Raw genomic sequence first — 26,490 nt, 5'->3', positions numbered from 1 at the left:
TTGGGGGGAGATCAGATCACTGGAGTTATCTATCACCTGGCAATTTTAGAGCTGTAGATTTTTTCGTGGTTTGTTTTTTATGTAAAATATATATATTCAATGGCTTTTGATTTTCATTTAGTTGAACAACGAAATAGTGCATCACAAAGATTCTATCGTTCCAATTTTGACTTGAGAATCGTGTTTGAAGTTTGACATTGGATTTCATTGTTCATAAGCAAACAAAGGTAGCATGCCGGTAGAGGTGATTTGTCATGGCAAGTGAGCAACATTTTCCCGTCCATTTGGACCATTTTTCACTGTTAAACTAAATGGCAACGCTGCATTGTTCACGTCCTAAATCGGAAAGACATGAGAAAATGGGTCAATAAATCGGAAGTAAATGACAAGATATGATTGCTTATTTATGGTGAAAGAAACACAGCATGGGGGTTTGGAATCAGACGCGCAGACATCCATCACTCGATTTTCTCTTATTACAAAGTGTTGGGAAATCCAAATGCTGTCCAAAAGGGAAATCATGTTTTTCTTATAACCTCTCTTCTCTTCTCCAATCTGAAAAATCTGGAACGCTCAAGGTTCAAATTTCATGCTCTCCGCCTCTCCCTTCACAGAGTCAAACAGAACAGAGGACAGATATCTCTCTCCAAAGCTGGGAAAGACCACCTGCACAAAACAAAAACAAAAAATGATTAATGGCTGAACTCATCGGAAATTGCAGAAAGCTAACAAATTATCTTGTTCTTATTTCCCATTCCCACCCCGACACAAATCACACAAACAAAATTGGCTATCCCATTTTTATTTCCCATTTTATACAATCTTTTGACATTCCACACCCCAGCTGTCATTTAAAAGGCTACAAAAAGAACCGTGGGGAAGGAGAAGTATAGCTTGACTAAGGGAGGGAACACCATTAGCCCTAACAGTGTTAGGAAGTCAGTTTGTAGAGGCAGAACGTAATGCTTCATTTTAGCCAACTAATATTATAGCTTTACTAGTACATACAAATGTTGGGGTGCTATAATCTGACTTACAACAATGAGTTTTCCAGCATTCTCTGGCCTCTTTGCAATCTTAATTGCAGCAGCTGCAGCAGCGCCCGATGATATTCCAACCTGAAAGAATTTCCCACAATCAGTGTGATGTAAAGGACAGAATTGCAGCGACGGCAAGTTAAATACAATAAATAACAGATATTTTATATGATAGTCTAAGAGGTCATCATAGAAGTAACAGTTGCAGACTGTACCGGTTAAGAACTTACTAGCAAACCTTCTTTCAATGCAAGAAGCTTTGCAGTTTCAATTGCTTCATCACTTGATATCTGCAAAGTCCCATAAATTAGCTGGAGGACCAGTCCGGGACAATCAAAAAACTGATAAAAATCTATGCAGAGATGCAAAACAGAGCTATCATTCGTATCTTCACATCAGATCATTGCATTTCTCTAAGGAGACATTTCATTCTCTATATTGTAATCTGACATGTTATTCACCAGTTCATGAGATGATTTAAAGCAAGCTTTAAACCAGCCAGTATAATCTGGCAACAATTTGTTGGGGAAAGTGCAGACTAATATCTGATTAATCAAATTCATGAAATGATAATTGCTGGAGTACTAATATAAAAACACGAGTAATCAAGAACATTTGGGGCTTACTTGAACAACTTCATCAACGATCTTGACATCCAAAACCCCTGGGACAAACCCAGCACCTATTCCTTGGATCTTATGTGGACCTTGACATAAATGCATGCATGAATCAGTAAGCTATCAATAACCTATATATAAAAAAGGGGTCCTCCTTACTTTAATTACTGCGGTAATACAAAAATAAACTAGAATTATTCGGATCTATGGAAAGCAAACTCACCAAGTAAAATGTCCTGGACAGTATTTTTGCTAGAGGGAAATCAGAAACTGTTAGCATAACATGACAGTGGTTGTTCCAAGATTAAAGCTCAAAGAAGGAATCATCGGATGAACCAACATGCATATTACCGTAGAAATGTTTTCATTTCGCATTCCACTCAATAATGCAGTCATGCCAAAAACCTTGTGGTACAAATTTCATAAATGATTGATCTGTTTTGCCTATATAGTAGATTGTGTAGGAAAATTGAAAAGCAGCACGTGCAAGGAGTGTGAAACATCAAGCATATGAGTCGCATAAATTTTTAAAATAACTCACCAGGTTTTCCTCCAGATAAAATGGGGCTTTCAACTGGTTCCACTCCATAAAGCTACATGAAAACAAAGAAAACCTTCACAGTAAGAAAAAAAATAAAAATAAAGCAGATACGCTTAAATTCTGTTATAAGAATAGTCACGAATAAAACTTTATTGTGATTCAACGTAAGAATCCAAGGCCAAGCATACCTTAACGTTAGGATTCTGCTCTTTTAGGTATTTCCCAGCACCTGTAATGGTTCCGCCAGTTCCTATCCCAGATACAAGGGCATCAACTTTCCCTCCAGAACCTTTCCATATCTCAGGTCCAGTAGTCTCATAATGAACCTACTTAAATAATGGCACGTATCAGATAATAATGTCAATCAATGACTTATCAAAGTAATGGTAGAGCAAATACATGCACTTGCAAAACGGCGTAGCTATGATTCAAAGAATATTAATCAAATTATATAGCATTCAGAATTGTTCTTACTAACCTCCCCAGGTGTGATGAGGCCTTTGGCTTTTGCATCAGCAATCATGCTATAGCCAATCCTGCATGTCAGGCCACAATGATCAGAACCCAGCAAAAATTCGAAGCAAGAATTTCAAAGGAAATAATACTTTCACAAAAATAAACAAAGCGAAAGATAGGGACGAGTCAGAAGTCTAGAAAAAAAAGGAAGCATAAATGACAAGGAGTTAATTATACCTGTCTTTGACAGTGGAGCATGGCTCCATCCTCCATCCCCTCAAGTTTAGCAGCAATACGGGCAACGCAACCATCCAGAACGTTGTTGAGATATACTAATGGAGTTTTACCAATCAACTGGGCAAATAAACTTGACAAATAGATCCTAAGCAAACGAAAGAACCAAACCCGTAAAGAAGACAGGATTATAATTTGACCTTGCAATAATGAAGATAACTTACTTCAGTTACATCTTTGGCAATTTCGTATTTCACAACCGCCATTGTTTCAGATTACTGCAGCTCAAGAGAACAGAAGTCAAAAGACCAATGACATGGGAGTAACAGCGGGAGGTTTAAGGAGGGAAAACTCACCTATGGATTACGACAAGAAAATGGCTTTGTGGAAGCTGATAGGCAGACAGATACACTTTTGTCAAGGAGTACAGTTTCCTACAAAACCATCGGTTTCTTTTATACAAGCACCTCAATGCAAGAAAAAAGAAGAAGCAAGTCGCTATTCTTGGAGTCTCAAATTATGGTGCTAGAAACGGAAATCTCTTAAAAAACAAATAGGGTGGAAATTCATCATTCTTGTAATATGACCTATGAGATAGACTGTATCTAACTCGATTATAAGGCTAGATTAATTGTTGAATGAGATGTTACGAATATGAGGCCAAATTAATACGGTCAGGCCTCGTTTTGGATATTATAGATTTTTTCGTCAGGAGGACCAGAGCAGAAAATAGTTGCTTTTTCACCAAAAAAATATGGTATAGATAATAATATTTATTGATCACAAAAATAACTAATGGTGGTTTATTTTAGCAGGGGCAGCTCATGTTTCTCACTTTCTCGTGACAGTGGCAATTACATATTCATTTACATTAGCTGCCAGCATACTTTTTAAAATATTTTTTTGTTTAAAAATATATGAATTTTATTTTTATATTAATACATCAAAATTAAAAGAATATTGAAAAAAATATTTAATATTTTTTTATATTAAAAATATTTTTAAAACACAATTAAAAATAGATTAAACCACAATGCTAAAATCTCTCATCTTTTAAATTATTTTAATATATTAATGTTGAAAATAATTTTTAAAAATTAAAAATTTATTTTAATATATTTTAAAATAAAAAATATTTTAAAAAATAATTACTGTAGGCCTCCTTCCAATTCCAGCTTGCTGGCTTAGAAATCGATGGTGATGGTGAGGATTGCTAAGAAAATGATTATAATACACCTTTGAAGATAATGTTCAGATAAAAAAAAAACAGACTTTGTGAAAAAGTCAAATATATTTAGGTTTTATTTTCGGTGAAACATATATATATATATATATATAGTTAAAAATATAGATAAAAATGCATTTCTTATAAAAATTATAAAATCCAAAAAATAAAATTCTGATGAGAGAATTCATAAATAAAAATCATAAAGTTACAAAAACTTCAATACAGAGCTTTTCATGAAACCGTTAAATTTAGAGGATATTTAAAAATATAGTAATAATTGTTTTTTTAAATATTTTTTTTTAAAAAAAAATCAAAACTCGTATATAATTTTTTTTTTTTTAAAAAAAGCATAGTTATGCTACCAATATAGCGCAATCAATAAAAATTCAACATATTATACTATTTTTATCAGGGCAACGCTTAAAAATATTTATTTATATCAAAATTTGTTATGAATAAAATACCTCGTATTTGGGATTATCCTATTACAAGTACAACCCTTTAATTTAATTTATTTATTTATATTTTTAAGGATTACATTGTTTTCCATAGCACAACCTTTTAAATCTTATCCGGTAGTGGTATTGAAAATAACACAACTATTATATTATGCCCTTGAAAATAGCGCAATTATGTAAACTATGGTTTTATTAACAAATATGCTAATTTATAAATAAAAAACTCCTTTTTTGGAGTGGTTTTTTAAGATTATTGTTTTTTTTTTTTCTTTTGATTACTTATGAGTTATGACTCATTTACAAGGGAGGGGCTTCAAAGATTAAAAAAAAAAGAAAAACAATAATCTTATCCTATCGAACACCACAAATTACTCCTGGACTCCGAAAAGCTTCCCTCATTTCCCACCTCACAAAAGACCATGGCAACCCTTCGTTTCACTCCATCTCCTTCCTCCATCCTCACCAGACAAAAACTACCCACCGAACTCTTTTCATCTGAACTCAACTACAAAGCTACCAGATCCTTGAAGACTATAGTCAGGTCTTACAAAGTGCTGATTGAGCATGAAGGTCAATCCACAGAGCTGAAGGTGGAACCGGATGAGACCATACTATCCAAGGCATTGGACTCTGGATTGACTGTGCCTCATGATTGCAAACTTGGGGTGTGCATGACTTGCCCAGCAAAGGTAATAAGTGGCTCTGTTGATCAGAGTGAAGGTATGCTCAGTGATGATGTGGTGGAGCGTGGGTATGCACTGCTCTGCGCAGCCTATCCAACGTCGGATTGTCACATTAGGCTTATTCCCGAAGAGGAGCTGCTGTCACTGCAACTAGCAACAGCTAATGACTAAATGTTTTGTGCCTAATGTTTTAAGTGAGGATTTTTGTTATCTCATGTTGAATCAGAGTATAATCTTTATCATACGCTTATTTTGCAATAGAATGCTGAATAGATTTGTCAAAATTTGGATCATCCCTGTCATCTCAATGCGACCAGCAAATCATATCTTCAAATAGTGTTGTCCTTTGAATTTAATTCAAATCCTCTGATAACATGTCCTCCTTAAAAAAAAATCATTACAAGCGAGTAAAACATGAGTGAAAAAAGGCTGCTTCTTCATGTCATCTTTTTCTGACTGCATATCTTATGAATTGTTGAACGTGGTCGAGAGGTGTAGATATATCCAATAGCAAGACATCGATTAAATAATGACATGAATTGTTGCAAGGGATTTCAAATTTTTTTCATTCATTTGTGCACAAGCAGCTTGAACAACACCTCGTCAGATTATACACAGAGACTACCGCAAGACGATCCTCAATTCTAGTTTGCATACCACAAGTAACAGAGCATTACAATCAGCAAGCGTGCCCCTTGTTGTTGTAAGCAATGCCGATAGGAGCAGAATAGATTACGAACTTGCAATTTTCTAATGGTGGACACAAGTCCCTTTCTAGCAAATGGAGGACTGGCCCTCTTTATGCCACTGGACATGAAATCCAAGCACTAAATTCTGTTCTAGTTAGCTAACTCGATAAAACTTTATCATCGACTGCTTCTATAAGGAGGGAAATGAAGCGCACTTCATTACTCAATTATCTTTCTAAAAGCAGAGTTGTCTGGTACTACTTGAAAGAGAAGCTGTTCGCAACAAATGTAAGCAATGCCATAATGTAAGGCTTGTAGATGATAAAAGGAACTCATTGAACAGCCAACCCTACATCAAGCTTCAAACCAGTGGATGGGAACCTAGCCTTCGAGGGCTTCCTTTGCTTAAGCTTCACCTTCACATTAATGCCATTGTCAATAATAGCCTGCAGCACAATCTGAAGCTTTCCCTCCAATCTCTCCCCCTTTCTTGGCGTGTAGACCACATCATGAATATCATCTGCTAATGCTCTCTGAGCTAAAATCCCTCCAACAGCAGCACAAGCAGCTGCATTCTTGGTTGAAGTCAGGTCGAATTTAAAATCCTTAGATATCGAATGTGCCACGGCCACCACCTTACTAGTTACCCGGTGTATAACACAAGCGCGGACAGAGGCTTTTGATATGTAAATGTCAAGGCAAAATGGCTCATGATAAGGACCTGTAAGCTGATTGAAAGTCGGAGTCCTGATCTTCTTTTTCTCAGCACCGCCAGAACCATCCATGTTACTAACCAGAGTATAAACCTTCGGATCCTTTGCTATTCTTGGAAGTTTTTCAACATCAAAAGCTGAATTACAGCTTGGATTTTCCTTCCTTTTGCTTTCTTTACTACTATCATTCTTCTTTGAAGATTCTTTCTTTTCATTTCCCTTAGGATCATCTTTCCTCCTCCAAGAATTCCTCCTGTGGAAGTCGAAACTGTACTCTTCAAACTCTTTGGAGTCCCGATCAAGCTTGTAAAAGAGATTACCTCGAATTCTCATATTATCAATCTCATCAAAATCAGGGTTACCCTGCAAAGATTTAACATCATCAAACTGCTCACCGAATGCCTCAATCACTGACTTCGCTTCCTTTTCCCTATCCAATCCTCGCCATGCATGAACTAAACTCGATGATACTTGCCAGGCGTCATCGTCCACGAGCTCAATATTATAACCATCCAAATGAGACCTGCTATCACTGAGTAACGGAGAAAGATGAATCTTTCTAGAGTAGCTGGTTGGCCTCTCTTGAAGCGATGCTTGTTCGGTCGTTTCGTTTGCCTTGTCAATAGTTGTGGAAGCCTTCGAGCAAAAGCTACTTACTCTTGAGAGAAAATGGGAACTCAGTCGTGATTGGAGGCTGATGATTACCCTAGCTCGGGTTGATGTCATCTTGGATTTCTGAATTTGAGATAAAAATAAGTGGGCAATTCATCAAACAGTTGGTAGGCAACAGCCAGACACCGAACTTTCTCCCCCCTCCTTATTAAACGAAGGCATGTTTGGAGTAGAGGCCAGTCTTTATCGTAAGATACCACCGCTACAAGGTTACAAACTGCGGGAAAAGGTAAAGAGAATCCGGTGTTTAACTTGGTTCGGAGTGAAATGGTCTAATGGCGGGGACTGAGGACTCCATAGTATTCCACCTCAACGTCTATGCACAGCGCGGTTGGTGTTTGCCTACTGCACCTTATTACACGAATTAGAAGCAGTTTGTCTACGCGGATACACCGTGATTTTCTTCTTCTTCTTCTTCTTTCATTAACATTTGTCATGTTAATATTACAAATAAATTTAAAAAAATAAAAAATATTATTTTAATATATTTTAAAACAAAAATTATTTTAAAAAGCAATTGTTAATATAATATCAAATAATATCTAGATTATTGCAAATGCAGGGATATACTATTTAAATAACAAATAAAATAATTTCAATATTTAAAAAATATGTTGAGAATTACTGGAAGTTAAAAACAAGTTGAGAAATAATTTGATTATTGTAACCAAATTCAAAATCTTTATATAAAAAGTCAATCATTAGTTCCAATGTAGGATGAGTGAAATATTATATATAAGTCATGGATAAATAAAAGAATATAAATGTTTTTTTTATGATGCTTATTCCTCAGCCGAAGAATTAAGAATAATAAACTTTACATTAATTAGAAAAATAATATCACTTAGAATAATAAAATAAATAATTGTTAAATAAAATTGATATAAAAATTTGATTGAAAAATAAGTTGAGGTCTAATCTGGATTGAACCTATAGGCTGGGGACTTTTGTGAGGCTACAAAGAGAACATATTTGGCCTGAGCGTGGGCTTCACACACCCCCTCCGGCTGCAACTAAGCTTTTCACATGCCGCATCCCCTTGTCCCACCATGAACCAAAACCCAACGAAACAATTGAAGGGAGTGATTCAAAGGACCTTCACCCAGCGACGATAACAACGTCCCCCACCGCTGCCCTGAGGTTAAAAGATTTTTCCCACCTCCTCAACAGTGATATATTAAATTTGGTCCGTTTTCCTTGGAGACTTTTAACTTGATCCTTAAAAGATGAAAGATAAAATCCCCTTCAGTTATTTATAAACAAAATTCTTCAAAATTGACATATTTGTTCCACTTTTCTAAAAACAATTTTTTTTAATCCATGAAAAAAAAAACAAAATTTACCACTTTTGTCCCTAAAAAACGTACCTCAACATATGAATATTTTCCTGCAGGGGAAAAAAATGTTAGCCCCCATGTCAATGAACCTGAATTCATCTCTGCCTTCACCAAGGCTTAGCCGAGTAAATACCATCAGTACTTGCAACTTGCAAGTTTCCACAACCCAAGGAAACACAAACAACCTTATCTGCTAGCTAGAAAACCACCCTTTAAATGTCAGCGAAAAAAGTTCATAGAACACTCGCTACTCCGGTGAAAATCAAGACGGGGCTCGTATGTTAATTGTAATACGGCCAATGGTGGATGTACATGTACATCGGTGATTTGAGCATGTGGTATTTTGGTGGTATTCATGTCAAGAGACGATTCCTTGAGTGTGAGTATCTTTATAATATATACACAGAATTTGGATCGTACCAATCAGAGATATATTTATCAATTTACATACTGGATTTTTTCTTTGTTTTCTAAGAATAGCACCGGGATTTTGAACAATCAAGGACACGGAATTTCCGTGCAAACAAAGCCTGATGAGTTACAGAAATTCTCACCAACCTAACTTTCGTAATGCATTCGAAGCTACACCAATCCAGACAAGCTCGAAAACTTTACAGGCAATGCCTGCCGATTTGCCAATTTTCCCAATGCTTTATAGATTATGCATTCATACCACTCTAAAAATCTGTAATTTCTCCCCTACGGCCGGTTACCTGATAATTCTGTCAGGTCGATTTTGCGATGCTCCAGGAAGGGAGCTTCTTTTCAAGTTTGACATAACACGTGCCATGGAAAGGCTTTGCATTTATTAAACTGTGCCTTCACAGAATTTACAAGGCACCGAATTGACACTTGTCCCTTTCAGACATGAAAACAACCATTCAACAACTGCACCTATAACATACATCAACAGAATCATTTCATTCCACTAACCACTTCCTGTCCTTTGGCCGTTTTTGGAATTCACCCCAACTACAAAATGTGAAACGCAAGTCTTTTACTTTCATCTCTGCACGTAAAAACACACTAGGACAGTTGGGGTGTCATATCACCAGCTAATTATATATTCCACAACCCTAGTTGGATGCCGAGTGCCATCATATCAAGCAACAAGGACACCAGGATCACCAAGACCGTAAATTGCGGGGATGATAGAGGCGGACGCTCAAACGGAAACAACCGCCACCTAGCTTCGATTTTGATTAAGATCTTAGCAAGCAATAGCGAGAATTCGTCAACACATTCGATGGAGTTTTTTTCCAATTCCGACCCAGGCAAGAAACAAAAACGAACGGAACAGGATAGCAAGAAATAGTCTTTCTACAACTAACCCTAGTAACAGTGGTAGTACTTTCAGTTCATTGACATTGTTATGCTTCCATCATGATTACTTTCCACAATCACCTAGTGCTAGAGTTTGATCAATATTAGAAATACAACTTCTCACCATGGCAAAGCAAGAAGTAGAACAGTTATAATTAAACACACACGGATTGCTACCGTTAAGACGGTTAGTGATTACAAACAAGCCAGTTGAGAAAGCAAATGAGATTGGGGTCATCATATCAGTGGTTACCATCATCGAGTAGTCATGTCTATCGGTAGTAAGCCTGATGATAAGCTGGTGCGAAACCATTGCCATACCCTCCATATGCTGGATAATTCAAAGGAGCTACAGGGTATGACCCAGCAATTGGAGCGGCAGCCTCAGGGGAGTAAGCATAAGGAGATGGTGGACTCCTGCTGCCATAAACAGCTGGTGGAGAAGGATATGCCGGTACCCCAGTAGGGTATTGTGTATGTGAGGGAGACCTGACAAAAGCTGGAGGTGCAGGAAAAGATGACACATATGCATTCGTCAAGCGACCGGCCTTGGCTGGGGGCATTGGGCCACCATTGCTGGCACGTGTTCGTTTGTTGGCTGGAACCGCAGCTGGCCTTTTCTTCTCTGTCTTGGCCTTCTCCAGTTGTTCAAGGCGTTTCTTAAGGTTTTCTGGAGGGAACTGTGCCTCTAGTTTGTAATCTTCAACGCACTTAATGACAGCCCGGAGCGCTGACTGCTCCTTGCGTGCAGCAAAATGCTACAAAATAGATCAAAAAAAAATAATGCTAATTAGTTGAGTTTCTTGTTGCTCATGCAAAAGAATGAAATTCAGGAATGTGTGTACTTCAAAACCTTTTCTTCTCCTGAGCAATTAACACAGTTACCCAAGCATACATTACAAGACTTACAGGTATTGTTGCAGGCAAAGACATGATATTACAAGCATAAAACATTTAAGCAAAGACAAAAGGCATCGATAATATAATTTTAGCCCCTAAAGTAATTGGAAAAAAAAATTGCATTTGAAATTAGCTCAAGTGAAGAAATGGTGGTTTGCCTAGTAGTTTGGAGAGACTATACAAATTATAGACGGGGAGGTACAGGATGATGGCCAGTGACACCAAGTTATTTACTGGGGGGGTTTATGGAAAACATTAAAACAAATGCTGTAGGTCATACCCAAAAAATGAGAGCTTCGCTCCCTATAGTAAAATGTTGTATCTAGTTAAAAAAGAACAAGGCTGTAAATTAATTCAATACTATGACCCCTGCAGTCATATTTATCACTTCTTCAGAGAAAAATACAGCGCTTTCTTAAATCACCTACCAATGACGAAATACAAAATCTTTATCACCTACCAATGATGAAACACAAAATCAAGATCACCACACAGGTCAGTCACATAACATGTGATCTGGTGTCCAAACACATGTTGCAGTTGAACTAGTTTCCAGTGACAAAATAAAGTCACATAATCAGTTCCTCAGAAGACAGGGCATATAAATTATCTGTGAACAAAAATCAACTAGTTATACTGGATAACAGGAAATACCGCAGCTCGACCAGTATTTTCAGGATCCTCCAATACAGAAGCTGCAGCCTTCTTAGCATCCTTCAAAAAAGCTTTCAGCAAGGGTACAGGGGGGAACTTATCCACAAGGCCAACTTCATAGGTGAAATGCACTGCATCTAGCTGTTGTCCCCTACTGATTAATTCTTCAATCATATCTGCACATAAGAGCAGTGTAAAACCATCGAACTAATATATAGCAAATATACTACACAATTAATGGGTTGCATCAAAATCCATGACAGTGACCAAAAGGCTACTTCAAAAACAACATGATCTGGTGATAATAACTGTAAAACTCGATGACATATTTGAGATTGAGATGAATAGATTTGAGATGAACTGATATATCTAACACACCTAATACTGATGTGTGCAGAGAGAAAATGCAAAGGATGTGTTGGATGAACTCTACTACAAATACATTATTTACACGGACATATCTAAACTATCAAATCCATAACTGTTGACTTCTATAACAGCTAGATTCCAATGCTTCCTATAAAAAACATATCTTCACCAGTTTCAATGTAAGTTAAATAACAAAAAATAATTGCCCTCGTAATAGAAACAAGATGCTTTCCAACATGGGTTTATAATCATTGTACATCAATTTGTCAGGAACAGAACAAAAAACTAGAATGCACGTCAAGCAGCTGGAAGACTAAAGCACATCAAATGGCAATAGAACGTGCAAAACTGCTTGGAGCAATACCTTCTCATTTTTACCACAAGGTTAAAAAGGTCACCCTCATCATGACATGTAACTTCCAAGACCACAAATCAACAAAAACCCAAACTAGATATAAGGCGATCAAAGCCCCATGGCAGGAAATGAAAGGTCGTTGTAGCCTACAGATTCAGTAATTAGCACTGAACAGAAGCACATTAAAACGAAATTGATCCCATTCCACGTTCCACCAATCAAATCATACAAGGGCATTTAGCTAAAACGCATGCAAGGAACCAAGGCAACCTTATCTTGAGGAATTCTCAAGTTCTCAACCATGTCTGGATCACAAACAACCTACATATGCACACTGCATGAAAGTGATCTTAAAAAGACAGATGTAGCAATCAAAATCCCTAAACAAGAGCCACACTCTCTCAAAATGAAAACTTTGATACATCATGTATACATTCTCTTTGTTTCCATTAATCCCTTGAGTTTTGCAAAAACATACATCGCATTTTCTCCCACACTGAAGTGTGCGATGGTAGACCCATCCTTCACTTAGTTTAGGGACCAAGATCCGCCAGACACTCCAAAAAAAATATAAACTAAGTAAATATCAACTAGCGACATATTTTTGTTGTTTTGAATCTTGATTGCAGGCTCAGACACTTTGTCGGCAGAAAACAATTTTTTTTCCCCCAACACAGACCAATAAATGTAAGCTTAAGAAAAAACGAAAACACCAAGAAAACATCTCAAAACACAAAGCAAAACACAAAACCCGGAAATAAATAATGAAGCAAAACATACCAGGCATTTTATCACCCAACCCAAGAGAGACAGCAAGCTTAGGCATTTGTTTCCTCCAAGCAGACCCAACAACAAGCTTCCTATACAAATCCACATCATCCTTCTTCACAATCCCGAAAGTCACCAAATGCTGCAAGAAAGTATGCACATCAGGAGTCTTGACATTCTCAATCCCACCTCTTTCCTCCAAACTCTTCTTCCAAATCTCTGCTATCTCCTTCGCTCTCTCCTTAACACTAGGCGTAACTAACAACCTGGATTTCCCGATTACTGGGTCCACGACAACCGGAATCAAACTCTCCAAGATTAACACACAAGCCCATCCTAAATCATTTCCCTTTTCACCACTTCTTTCCCCTCTTTTATCCACCGGAAACACCTCCGATATAGCTTCTATAACAAACTTGGCCGGATCCACACACTCAGCTAGAGCCAAAGGAATTTGCTTCCTCAAAATTTCAATTTCCTTCTTTTTGGTAATCACAAAATTCCAAAACTCACGCGACTCCATTGTCAAACAGAGAGACTTCAAAACCATAAAAGATCCATCTCCATCATCGACCTCTCCATCCGGATTTTCATAATCAGGATCTGACAGTGACTTGAGAGCTAGTTCCCTGTGTTCTTCGACGCGCTCTAGTGCGATCTCGACGCTACCGTCGATTGTTACCTCGCGCTTCTTGAGCGAAGCAAGGGAAGCTTTCGTTTGGTTGTCTAGGGTTTGGATTTTGTGTTTCAGAGCTTCTGATTTCTTCTGGAGGTTTTGTTCCAGTGAAGTGAAGTGATCAGAGAGTTCTTTCCAGAGGAGAGTGCAGCTTGTCATCAGTGAAGTTTGACGCTGGAACTCGTCAAAGCTGGGCCGAGTTAGCTCAGTTAACTCGCCTGGATCGGGGATCGACCCCATGGTAGTGGCTGTTTCGATCAAGTTTTTGGTAACAGTGGGTGAAAGTTTAGAGGAAGAAACCCTAGAACCGAGAGAGAAAGATCGAGGGAAGAGAGGGGGGGGGATAAAGTTAGCTAGAGGGAACAAGACAGCGATGACATGGAGCGTTTCAGAAAAGGACACGTGTAGTGGCGACTAAGGAGAAAGTGGCAATGGAGGGGTCTAGAATGCGCCGGGGATGCGTAGGAACTGAGGTTCGCACCAAAAGAGTGAGTGGAGACTAAAGTGAGCGGGTGCGTAGGATAAGAGAGGGGGAGCATGACGTAAGATAAATGGAGGGGGGAGTTGGTTTGGGTTGGAAGTGAGGACAAGAAGGGATGAGATTACTTTCGCGGAAACCGAAGAGAGATCGTAAAAAAGCAAAGTGAAATGGAAAGGGAGAGGGTGGGCCAGGCCCACTTGTGACCACCACATGGGTGGTCGTCAGATAAAGTAAAGGCATTGCCGGTGTAACAGTTATAGCTTAGCATGACCATTCTTCGTGGAAAATAGTATGTATGTATGCATGCATGCATGAATACAGCGAGAATCATCCATCCATCCATCCATCAGCCATCAAGTACTGCGGCTGCTGAGGAGTCCAGTCCATACCAGAGATTCAGTCATGCGCATCATTTTTCTATGACCTTGTGAGAGAAAAAAAAAATCTAACCTAAAATCTTGCTTGCGACTTTATGCAGACGTATGGGAGGACTCCACTTGGCATATCCTGATATGTTTTTATAGTGACTGATTGATCCGGCTGAACCTTGCCTTTACTCCTTTTTTTTACCTAAAAGTAAATAAATTTTTTATGTTTGTGTACATAAGGAAATTACATTTACAATTTATATTTATTTATAAAATGTACTAAAACAGTTGAGAACTTTCTTGTGCCTGAGTTGTTTGCCCTTTCATATTTGCATGTTCGTATCATTGTTGGTGGCTTCTTTTTAATCATTTTTTTGTCCTTAAATTTTATTTTATTTTGTTGTTCTCGAGTGTCATGTTTTCATGCTTGGAGTTTACTTTGCTTTATATATCATTTCTGTGTTGTGACAAATTATCTGTACATTACTATTATTTAATAAAAATAAAAAAAGACTAAAATTAACAGCATGGATTCTCAGTTTATAAATTACAGAGAGATTTTGGGCCAAGTACTACCTTTACATAGCATGTAGTCATGTATTTATTCGCGCTTGTAACGGATTAATAATTTTTTTAGATAAATATATATAAAAAATTATATTTTTAAAAATATTTTTAAAACAAAATTAGATTTGACTGTAAAGTTAGACCCAAGACACTTGTTATTGCATTTCAAAAATATTTTTATTAGTTATTTTAATTGTAATAATTTATAAAATATTTTTATTAATTATAGATTTATAAGAAAAAAAACATGATTGCTATAGTATATTTGTTATTGCATTTCAAAAATAATTTTTTAAAAAAACTTTTTATATTTTTTTCTCTGCTTTAAATTTTTTTTTTTATATTTTCAAAATATTTTAATGTATTACTATTGAAATAAATTTAAAAAATAAAAAAAGTTATTTTACTATATTTAAAACAAAAATACTTTTGAACAAAAACTAGATCGGTAACAACTATGAAATATAATTTCTATTGAAAGAATAACAAATTTACAAATATAAAAAATGAATTATTTCAATGGAAAAATATGACTTGAATTTTTAGGTATAAAATGTTAAATTAGATTTTTCTGATGGTTTGTTGTTTGTAAATTATTTATAATTCGTTTATAAATAATCTTTTGATCCACATTACTCGAGTCTAGCAAATATATCTGGCTCGGGTTTACTTGAACAATAATAACAAAAACAATGATAATGATGAATAACAATAAGAAGCATAATAATAATAATAATAATTAAGGATATAAATTTTATCGAGGGGATAACAAATTCATAAACATGAAACATTAACTATCTCAATAGAAATATATAATTTGAATTTTTAAATTTAAATCGTTGAATTAGATTTTTGTGATGATTTATTTATAATAATTAAGATATGTTTGCTTGGGTCTGGCAGACTCGATAAGTAGGTCTACATACTTAAGATTGTAAATTTGACCTAAGCACCCGGAATTTGACAAACATACATGATTCTCATGCTAGGTGTCTAATAACTATATCGTTCCCTGTCATCAGACTCTAAAAAGACCCGAACAAATTATTTTACCTTTAATTATTTTTTAACATTAAATATATCTTATAAAAAAGATAATCTCACCCTAGCCACATGCCTAATAAGTTTATTCAGTAAAAACAACAGCATCATTATACTGCTAAAACCAATAATGAAGCTATAGCATGTATATTTCCAATTTTTATAAATCGGGAATGTGTAGATAGTAGCATAGTGATAGATCGAGGAATAAGTGGACCCAAATTACCCACGAATAGAGAGCATTGCTACCGGGGGCGTGTATTTATTTTTTATTAACAGAACACTAATAGTTGTTTTGGAAAATATACCCAGAGCACCATTAAATAGTATTTTGTATTCTATTTTTAATATTTTCAATATTAAATTGGTTTAAGAAATATATCTCATGATATTTTTTCAAGTTATATATTGGTTTAATGAATTTTTTTCATGAAAGGACTATCTCAGTTTTATAATCCAATATGGTTTCAACAAGTTCATATAAGTTGATTCTAATAGATTTTTTTGGATATTTTATTAATTTAATATTTTTTTCAATATCTAAGTAAAATATAATCTTTATAATTTATTTTATTTTCTTATAAAATTATCACGGTCCAATTACTCCATTGGCTATATAATATATAATTATCTCAATATTTTATTTAAAAAATATCATTCAATATATTGCCTTATAAATATTTTAAAAAATATATATCATTTAATATATTTTAAATTGTTTTTTCATGTTAAAAAAAATGACCGAACTCAGAGCAGCGCGGCCCTGTACAGGATATAACATCTGTTTCTGCAATATTGTACCTAAGTGGGCTCACAGCGCAGAAATCTTACATGCCGGTTAGAACTCTAGACTTTGGGTTGTGAATAGTAATTAGAAGGGCGGCGCTTTTATTTATTCAACGCCGGGCCCGTCAAATAACTAGAGAACTCATCTGAATTCTACCTGCCCCGATTCAGTTGAAAGAACAAAGAAGAAGGCCTGTGGAGTGAACTTTCGAAAACAGAGTTGGTCGAACCCTTGATTAAATTTGAACGGAAGAATGATCTGTTTCTTTCTCCGTGCATGTGTGCATGCCCACCTTACTCTCAACAATTTCATCGAGCTCTGCGAAGAAATGGCTCACGATCATGTGGAAGTCCACCGCCGGGAATTTTCAAATCTCCATTTACTATAATTATTGAGTGGTCCACCGATGGCCATAATTGTGTAGCTAAGCCTCCAATAAGTACCAGGTAGACGAGGTTTAAATTAGTGTCAACTCATTGATAAAAGCTTCGTTCATGCAAACAAGAAAGTTGGTGGGTCCGTTTCGGGTCAGTTCCCATTAAATAAGACATTGTTTGGATCCAATTATATTCTTCTCCTCTTCGAGGACGTATAGCCTCGCCATCGTCTTTCATCAAGTCATCACGCATCCTCAGAAGTTGGACCATAGGATCAGATTGGGAGGGGACAGTTGGTTGCTGGATTGCTAATCATCTAAAAAAGAATAAGGAAACAAGAACAGGTAGCAGCAGGAAGGATGACATCGTGTCTTCGGCTGCTGAGCCAATGGTAATGCACAGATACAATAGCAGCACGCCAAACGGAACATAGGGTATTATACCATTTTAAAGATGGAAAGTAACGTTAAAATATCATGGGTTAAAAAAATATTTAAAAAATAATATAGTTTTAACATATCCCTTACTTTGAATTTTGGATTTGTATTACCACAATTGTAGCACGTCACAATCTTCTTACTTCCATGACCACATATTCCTATAAAAATTGTCATGGCCCAGGAAATGACCGTGGGAGAGCGAGGTGCTTCCTCCAAGTCCCCTCTCACACTCATCATTGTTATTAAAAGAAACTAAAACAAGAATTGAAATTATTTTGGCAAAATATACCAATCCTGCACGGAAGTCACAGCAGATCACAATAGTAATTTTTTTTTTATCATAATTGAGAGTTTAATAGATTAACTAAAGTTAACTTGAGTCTTCTAAATGTTTTTCAAAAAATTCATAATTATTTTTGCTATGAAAACATATGAAGAGTGCCTTTATTTTTAATTTTTTGTTTTTACGTTCAAAATAAATCTGACCAGCAGCAACATAACGGATGTGAAGTGCAGAGTAGAAGGGGCGGAAACATTCATGTATTTCACTAGTAATAGTACAAGGCGGGGAGGGCAGGAAAGACAATAACCAAAAAAAGGAGATGATGTCACGAGGGGGTATTTTTCAAGCTCGGAAAGCAGCAAGGACGATAATTGCAAACACGATAAGTAGTGATAAGATAACGATTGTCGTCTTCAAGGACACCGGGAAATAATTGGCCACGATCAAAACATCACCACCTTGTACAGTTTCTAAAAAGCGTGGGTTACCAGATGTCTACTACTCTCTTGAATCTTTGAAAGGGCATAGGATCACAGTTTATATCCTGTCTGAGAGCGACCCGATCACCAATCATTCATCCAGCCATTAACATTACACTCGCCAGTGAAAAAAAGGAGGAGCATGCAGAACGAAACACGAGAAAATCTTCAAATTACCCGTGACTTTGGAATGGGCGATTTGCTTAAATTCCAAAGAAGCCAGCTACGCAGCATCGTACTCAAGCGTCCAACCACCACGCGACATGTTGCCTGTTCAATCCAAAGAAAACATCTTCATCCGACTGGCATCCCGACTTCACTAGCCACTCACATGGAGACTTCTCCTACGAGAGAAATCTCCCTTTTCCCATGCATCTAATCATATGTCTAGCTAGCACAGATATATGATAGCTTGCATAATCAATGCTGGCAAACTCAGCCTTTCCACGTCTGATGTCCACTAATGTCTAACAATTACTGGACGAATAACAGCTTGAACCTGTAAAGTTCCTGCGTACCACAAGCTGTGATTACAAACACTGATAAATTAGCATCAGAACACTAACAGGCCTCCTATTAACTTGAAATTCGGTTAGCAAACGGCCTACATGAAGTCTAGAAAAAGGAAAAAATGCCCACATGAAGCTTTCCTCAACTTGGTCAGAGATTTGCAGGTCAAATAACAGCACATTAAATTACGTTGCTGTACCTTTTTTTTGTCATGACAAATCTACTTGGATGCTTCGTATTCCCGCAGGCTCTCAATCACAACCTTCTTCCTTGTCTCAAAATCAACCTTGTAGAGATCAGCAGCTGTTGCAAGATAACCATATAGAATCCTGGTTTTTTCCCCACTCCGATCCACCTTCACAAGGCTCAGATTTTTATCGTCATCCTTGCCCAATGTCACAGGTTGTAAGCAACCCCAAGCCTTGCGTCCATGATTATCCTTCTCAAAGTATTCTGCCATCCGTATAGCCTCTTCCAGTCCTGATTGATCACCACTAAACTTTACAAGAGTAATGCCTAGATGACCATCTCTTCCATACAAGGACTTTGAAGTGCCACCCACAAATCCAAGATCTGACCAAAGAAGGTAAAAACAAACAAAAGTAGGTGTCAAGGGTTGCACTATTGAAAATATTGAGCAGATGATGAAACTCATAAGAATCATCATCAACTCTTCTTCCAAGGCTAAACTAAACCAATGGTTCCCATACATTGCATTCATAATCAAGGATTTAGGTCAAAGAAAAAAAACAATAATAAATAATTCTCAGCTGAAAAAGACAGCAGAGTCTAGAAATATCAGTTAGTCATCCAAAAGAAAATGATAAGCCTAAATTTGCAACTGCAGTGGCTAATTGCTAGGTAGACTTTGACACACTAAATAAATTTACAAAAGAAACTAGAATAAAACCAGCCTGTTGTTACAGCCTTCCCTTTAAACTAATATTAAAACAGAAGAGCAAAGAGAAAGCAAATTAATAAATCATGGAAACAAAATACAAATAAATATATTACATGGAACAAAGCACAAACAAGTCACTAAATTGTGGTGTAAGACTGAAGGTCCCAAGAATCTGGTAACTTGAAGGAATACAAAATAAATATATGTAGCTTGGTCTGCATAAAACAAGTTGGAATGTACGGCCTCAGAAACTGTATGCATGAAAATTGAAACCCAGCAAGCCACTGGAGGTTCAATTTTGACAAATCTAGAAACACTAAACAATTGAGTCGCCCACCAGGGCCCTAAGGATATTTTGTTTCTCCTTCAGTAATGGATTTGGATGGGGTGGAAGTTAAAACTAAAAAGAAAGAATATAAGAAGAGTGTATGATCCAAATCCACTAAAAAGCCTTAACCTCAGCCCCTGACTGAAATACATGCTCTTCAGTATCATGCAAAAAAGACAACGAACAGAGTTGATGATCTAAACTCTCATCAAAAGCATGCTTGTCATTGCATCAAGCAAAGTAATAACGCCATTGAAAAGAACAATTAGTTAATGCTTTAATTGGGATCTTCAAACTTGATGGTTTTAGGTGTTTCTTTCATGAGTCCTTGAGCAACAGAACCTGTTATTGTTTGCAAGTACATATTCTTCTAAGAATTTCTGTCTCTAATCTTTGCACCTCAATTCGCTTTTCTATAATTCTCAAATTACAAATTCCAATCCCTGTGGAACAAGAACAAGAAAAAGTCGCTGTAGCCTTTACAAGCACCAATGTATAAAGGTCATTTTCTTAGACTTTTGATAACAGAATTAAAACTGTTTGGTTTTAGCTTGGAGGCCTATGCATGTGCAGTGAGTCCATTATCTCTCTCTCTTCCTCTCTTTACCTGCTTGTTCTTTTATCTCTATTCCCAACTTCCATCACTGCATTAACTTATTCTCACATCAAATCAACTCTCATTTCATTTCTAAACACCCACCCATGACTTGTATCCTGGTCCATTCTTCCATGATGCATCACCCAAACTCACAAATCTGCAACTCTTGTGCTTTTTAGGTCATCGTTCACAGTACCCAGTCAGCCTCCATATTTCATTCTTTTTGCTTGCTTTACTAATCCATAATCATGCAACAACATTACAACATCCATAACCCTTCATGCAGTTGATTGACCCATCAAATTGAATTCTAAATACAACAATTAGCCACAGAACCAGAAAATCTGCAACCTACAACCCAAATTCTTGCTACTAAAACTTCTCTAGACCGAAACCATCTATTCACAGAGCAGATTATTTAAATATGCTCAACATCATAAAGCTTTAGACCAACTGACCCAAGTCTGCAATCAATATACTTATTTAACTCACAATTATCCTTTTGCATAGCGGTTCCATCTCTTAGCTGGGGTAGATGAAAGTTTCTAGTAATATGATGCATTTCTGAGACTTTTTAATGGTGAATGTCCTTTGTGTAGCAGCAAAACTCTTGGAAGCTAGTTACTGCATGTGAGCTTCACATGAACAGGGAAGCGTAGAGTTCAAAATGATTTCTCCTTGATAGTTTTCTGTGAGTTCATATAATGTCAAAAAGAGTGAAGAAGTGAACAAGCACATGGCTGGTCTTCTGGTCCGTATGGCCAGGAAAAAGAAATAAACTACTTAACAAAATTGTCAGAAGTATAAATAATCCTTCATTACAGAAACAACAGCCCTTAAATAGTTAAGCATACCCTAACAAGACAAACCCTAGTCCTTAAATACCATAATAAAATAATATGCATAAAGAGACTAGAAAATGGAAAACCCTAACCCAAAGAAACCAGGTACAGTATGCTGGAGCACTTGCTAAAATCACCTATCAATCTTGAGCGAGTACTTAGGTTTGCTCTCGCATCAAGATATCATCAGTATTTTTAGAAAAAAGTACACGGTGGTGTATTGGGATATAGCAAGTAACCGGCATCTTCAAGAACTGATGCAAAGTGCGAAGCACATCCTATATAGCCGGAGGATTCTATTAAGATAAATACCATTGTATATGGTGCCAGTCACAGAAAGGAACCAAGGGGCACACTATACCTCTCATTTTGCTATCCATTGCTCGGTTTCCCAAACCTTCCATGCGCCCATCTTTACTCTTCCCTGTAATTGTGTTATGAATTATCACCATTGGTGGCCACATAATCAAATCATCCTGGTTTGCCCCTGCTTCATCAGCAGGTAAGAACTGATAGGCCTTTGAGTTATCAGGAGGCATCGAATAATTCCATCTCATTAGAATACAGAGAGCTTTATGTAAGCCCAAGTGATCCACACGCACATCAGCATTATCTGAGCTATACGTGTGCATTATAAGCGCATGCATGTCTGGGAAGTCTTTGGAAGACCTGTAATTTTGCATATCAAGGGCATCGAAGAATAATAATTCAGCTTTCTCTCTGATATTGTGAAGTCTACAAGTTCTAACTAAATGAATAGCAAAGACGCATTCACCACCAGATTTTTGATAAGTTAAGGCACAAACAGACAAATAACACGTCAAGCACACATCATAGAGACCATGCCTTCTGTCCTTCGATCGAGATAAACAATAAACAACAAGAATAATAATCTTTTGATGCTTTCTTCCAAGGAATGATTTCTTAACCCTACTTGTGTGAGGCTAGTGATTTTTTCACTTCCTCCCCCATCAATTTCACACGTTCAGAAGGGTTATTGGGAGCTCCAAAGTTAAGAAGAAATGTTTCGCAAGCATAATGTCAATTCAAACTAAAGCTGAACCTCAAACTAGTTTGATACTTTCTCTTCCATTATGATATATTTTACACCTAATTATCAATCCATCTTTGCACCTTTTCCCTCTTGACTGCTCCAAACCAGTTACTCTTCAGCACCTTGTACATCCGCAAGTCCATATTGGACAAGGCAAAGCACCTTAAACAGTCCTTGCTTGAATTATGCTAGTTCATAGCCAACATGCAAACCTCATAGTAGTCAGCAAAGAGAAATGGCCCACAACCAAGACAAAGCAACTTATGGTCAAACAGGCACAAGCAGGAATTGATGCCATCTTAAGATCATAAAAGAGAGGATCTATATGATAAAAGCCTATCATACAAAATGGTCAAAACTCATCTGAAGTAGAAAAGATGAGAAAGGAAGCAAACTGATACCCTGTAGATAACTTCTAGGACATTTATACCTTGATAGTGCAAGCATAAAATCCAAGATTTGATGTTATAAATAATATTGCACCAGAAAACTGGCATCAACTGCCTTTATTGGTCAACTAAAGCACCAGACAAGGACATGAAACTATTCATATTTTCCAAATACATGTCCATATTTAAAAACCATGAGCATCAAAGGCATTAAATGAACAGCCAACATTTTTTGACGAGGTAAGTTATCCAAATGATTTAGAGTTATAAGTGTAAAGAAACACAAAAAACAAAAGTCAACTTGGTTCAGAAAGTTTCACTCATCGAAATGCTCTTAGATGTACATTTTGACCGCCCCTTGAGAATTAAGCAATCCTCAAAGCATAACAATCTGCCAGGTTACACAGGAGAAACAAATCTGTAAACCCATTTGAAAAGGCATAAAGACATGACAGCTAATCTCCTCTTTACAAAAAGTGAAAAGACAAGGTGAATTCATAAACTGTTTTCCAACTTGAAATTGGAAATCAATCAAGGAACTTGCATATGTCTGCAATAAATGCACTACCTTTACAATGTTGTTAAGACCAATCGCAAACCAAATCTATACAGGATCTATGACAGAAACTTACAATGTGAGTTGCAATTCAGTAGGCAAGCTGACATTCATAACTCAAGATAAGTGACTTAATAACAACTATTCTGTGTCAGATATAAGAACAAGATAACGAGTCAAGCTACAACCAAAAGGCCTACCAATCCAAAGTAGAAAAGGAAAAAAAGAAAAAGAAAAGAAACGAGAAGAAAAGACAAACAGCTAGACTATAACTACAGCTAATCTGCAAATAACTTCTAAAAATTTTACACCCAAGTACAGTCTCATATAAGCCAATTAATGAAAATCTAATAAAGAATATCACACATGGAAACAAGCTCCAACTACCTTCCTTGATTAATTGAAGTACCAAGCAAAAAACTAGATTTTCTTTCACTTTCCAAATAAGGCATCCCTATCAAGACTAATCATAAGCAACAAAGGTAGTATATGAACAACCAACATTTGGAAATTTTGTCAGACAAGTTAACCTGATTATGTAATAGCAAAGATGTGATGAAGTTCATCCAAGTTAAGAATATTTCACGCACCAGTATCCAATTCAATGCAGTATATATTCTCACCATGCATGGAAATTAAGCAATCATCAAAGGATAACACAAGTTCCAAACAAAAAAGCATCTATGAATCTATTGGCAAAAGCATAAAGAGATGACAGTATATTTTTTATTCTACAAAAAGTGCACATGAAAAGGTGAATGATCAAACTCATTTTCTAACTAGGTTGAAACTCAGACCAGAAACCTATATTTTTATCTACCATAAGTTTACTAAGCCTATGATGATGTTAGCAGTTGTAGTGAGAACCAAAAGAAATACCTAAGTTCTACCACAGAAAATTACTACTCCAAGTCCCAACTCAGCTGCCAACTTGACATCTATGACAATAAGGAACTTACAGTTGAATAAGAACAATAAAGAGAAGTAACCACGTGACAAAACAAATGGCTAGGAAAGAATTCATTAAACTAGTCTAGCAGGAGGAAAGGCTCTTTAACTATCATGTACCAGTCAAGAACTTTCATGTCTTAATAGCAGTGATAATTTGTTAATCAAATGTGATTTCTGCAGTTAGTGCATTTCTATCAACATTGCTAGCATCTAACCAGTCTTAGGCCTACCCCTCATGCACTCAGTTAAAACCACTAAATAACAGATAATTTCCCTAAGATGAAAGGAACCGTATCCATATAGAAGTTGACAATAACTGACAGAGGATAACCTTCTATTACAGAAATCGAGAAATGATTATTCTTCCAGCCCTAATACTCTAGCAACCTGCCATACATATCACCAGGCATATCAGAAGGTTAAAACCCTCAAACTCACTAATCCTTGGATAAAAGTGTATGTAATTAGCAACAAGCTTAAACGCACAGTCGTGCACGCAAAAGCCTCACTTACAAGAGGCTTTAGGGGTTGATCAATCCCGGACAGACCAAAAGTGGAGTATCTTCCCTCTTGCAAATACAAACAAAAACTACAAAATAGTTTCTAACCAAACCTGGAGCAACAAATATCCTTTTATACCTATAAACAGAATTTACACTAAACCACTTCTAAACGCATGGAAAACCACTCTCTCGCTCCCATTAAACCCCAAACAAAACATTCTATAACTAACACACCAACATTTGTATGCTAAAAACATTCAATAAATACTAAAAAAAAAAAAAAAAAACAAAGAAGAAACAAAATTGAAAAGTAACAAACCTGCCACAAGCCACACACCGAAGCCGCCCTTGCTTGCCATCCTCCAAATACTTCTTTCTGTTGGTCTCATTCTCATTAATCACCTTCGCAAAATGAAAAAACGCTTTCTTTAATTCACTCTTGTTCACTTCACCAAAATTCCCGTTATTATTTCTATTAGCCAACCCTACATCATCACCACTACAGATCCTCATTTGCTTTCCTGCTCTCATTTCACCCGCCACACTACTCGTTCCCGAACCTCGATTATCCGGCCCCAAAGTGTAATTTTTCCCATTTGAATGATGGTTATTATCACTATTACTACTATTCCCTTGCTTCACTGATTCCTCATCAAATTTCCTCTTATTTTGATTTTGATTCTGGTTTGGAAAACCTAACGCATCAGGGTTCGATGGAGGGAAGCAGGGCCCAGCGGGGAGAAAGTCGAGATGGCCCCCCCGGAGAAGGAACCGCGGCGGAAGAGGAGGACGAGGGAAGTCTTGGTAATCTGGTGGGAGAGCTAAGTAAGAGCGGACGCTGCCGTCGGCGAGCACAATAGTGCGGCGTTCAAGCATGTGAAAGCCGTATGTAGGTGGTGGAGGAGGGCCAAGGTCTGGGAAAGGGTACGGAGGGACTTGTGGAGGTTGGATTGGGCCTGCAGTAGAAGTAACGGGCTTGGGGGATGGGCCAGTGTTGGGCTTTGGGAAAGGGGTTGGTTTATGGAGTTTCTGGTTGGATTGTGGTGGTTGTGGATTGTTGTTGTTAGTGGCGGTAGCGGTGGCGGTGGATTCCCAACGGTATTTGCGGTGGGGGGCAGGGGTGGAGGAAGAGGAGGTGGAGGAGAAGGGTTTTAGAGTCGAGGATTTGGGGTGGGAGCCACCTGCCATCCCCCGGAAGAATGTGTGATTAGGGATTCTAAATGGATATCAAGATTTTTAGCGGAGAAGAGGAGAGAGAAGAGTGCACGAGGTTTTACTTTCAGCGGGGAGAGATGCTCTGGCCTAGGCCTCTCTCTGAGGATGAG

At 37.0% G+C, this 26,490-nt stretch overlaps 5 protein-coding genes across 8 annotated transcripts; 1 reads left to right on the top strand and 4 right to left on the bottom strand.

Moving 5' to 3' along the window:
- Positions 1-374: 374 nt before the first annotated feature.
- Positions 375-3,538, bottom strand: LOC118056093 (cysteine synthase-like). Of its 2 annotated transcripts, none has more exons than XM_073410751.1 (10): positions 3,242-3,538; positions 3,110-3,163; positions 2,889-3,033; positions 2,674-2,731; positions 2,384-2,521; positions 2,196-2,247; positions 1,664-1,743; positions 1,268-1,327; positions 1,038-1,118; positions 375-666 (listed from the first exon to the last, which is right to left on the bottom strand). In XM_073410751.1, exons 3-10 carry the CDS (start codon positions 2,960-2,962, stop codon positions 574-576), a joined length of 636 nt encoding a protein of 211 aa, XP_073266852.1. In that variant the 5' UTR covers positions 2,963-3,033; positions 3,110-3,163; positions 3,242-3,538; the 3' UTR covers positions 375-573. The 2 variants fall into 2 exon arrangements, with proteins under 2 accessions (XP_073266852.1, XP_073266853.1); XM_073410752.1 differs by having other exon boundaries at positions 2,889-3,018.
- A 1,341-nt stretch (positions 3,539-4,879) lies between these two features.
- Positions 4,880-5,547, top strand: LOC118056084 (ferredoxin C 1, chloroplastic). The gene has a single exon (XM_035068190.2). It carries the CDS (start codon positions 4,991-4,993, stop codon positions 5,423-5,425), a length of 435 nt encoding a protein of 144 aa, XP_034924081.1. The 5' UTR covers positions 4,880-4,990; the 3' UTR covers positions 5,426-5,547.
- A 246-nt stretch (positions 5,548-5,793) lies between these two features.
- On the bottom strand, positions 5,794-7,772 carry LOC118056074 (uncharacterized). Its single transcript, XM_035068181.2, has one exon. It carries the CDS (start codon positions 7,380-7,382, stop codon positions 6,276-6,278), a length of 1,107 nt encoding a protein of 368 aa, XP_034924072.1. The 5' UTR covers positions 7,383-7,772; the 3' UTR covers positions 5,794-6,275.
- Positions 7,773-10,092: 2,320 nt separating this feature from the next.
- Positions 10,093-14,062, bottom strand: LOC118056064 (FRIGIDA-like protein 4a). Its single transcript, XM_035068175.2, has 3 exons — positions 13,047-14,062; positions 11,543-11,718; positions 10,093-10,746 (listed from the first exon to the last, which is right to left on the bottom strand). The coding sequence occupies exons 1-3, from the start codon at positions 13,948-13,950 to the stop codon at positions 10,261-10,263; spliced, it is 1,566 nt and encodes a 521-aa protein (XP_034924066.1). The 5' UTR covers positions 13,951-14,062; the 3' UTR covers positions 10,093-10,260.
- A 4,220-nt stretch (positions 14,063-18,282) lies between these two features.
- Positions 18,283-26,490, bottom strand: LOC118055989 (uncharacterized). Of its 3 annotated transcripts, none has more exons than XM_035068077.2 (4): positions 25,485-26,490; positions 22,074-22,381; positions 19,243-19,616; positions 18,283-19,057 (listed from the first exon to the last, which is right to left on the bottom strand). In XM_035068077.2, exons 1-3 carry the CDS (start codon positions 26,351-26,353, stop codon positions 19,264-19,266), a joined length of 1,530 nt encoding a protein of 509 aa, XP_034923968.1. In that variant the 5' UTR covers positions 26,354-26,490; the 3' UTR covers positions 18,283-19,057; positions 19,243-19,263. The 3 variants fall into 3 exon arrangements, with proteins under 3 accessions (XP_034923968.1, XP_034923958.1, XP_034923976.1); XM_035068067.2 differs by having other exon boundaries at positions 18,283-19,043; XM_035068085.2 differs by lacking the exons at positions 18,283-19,057; positions 19,243-19,616 and adding an exon at positions 21,596-21,990.

This window comes from Populus alba, chromosome 8, assembly GCF_005239225.2.
Source record: "Populus alba chromosome 8, ASM523922v2, whole genome shotgun sequence".
In the NCBI taxonomy this organism is placed as follows: Eukaryota; Viridiplantae; Streptophyta; class Magnoliopsida; order Malpighiales; family Salicaceae; genus Populus; species Populus alba.
This window is presented reverse-complemented; position numbering and strand designations above follow the sequence as displayed.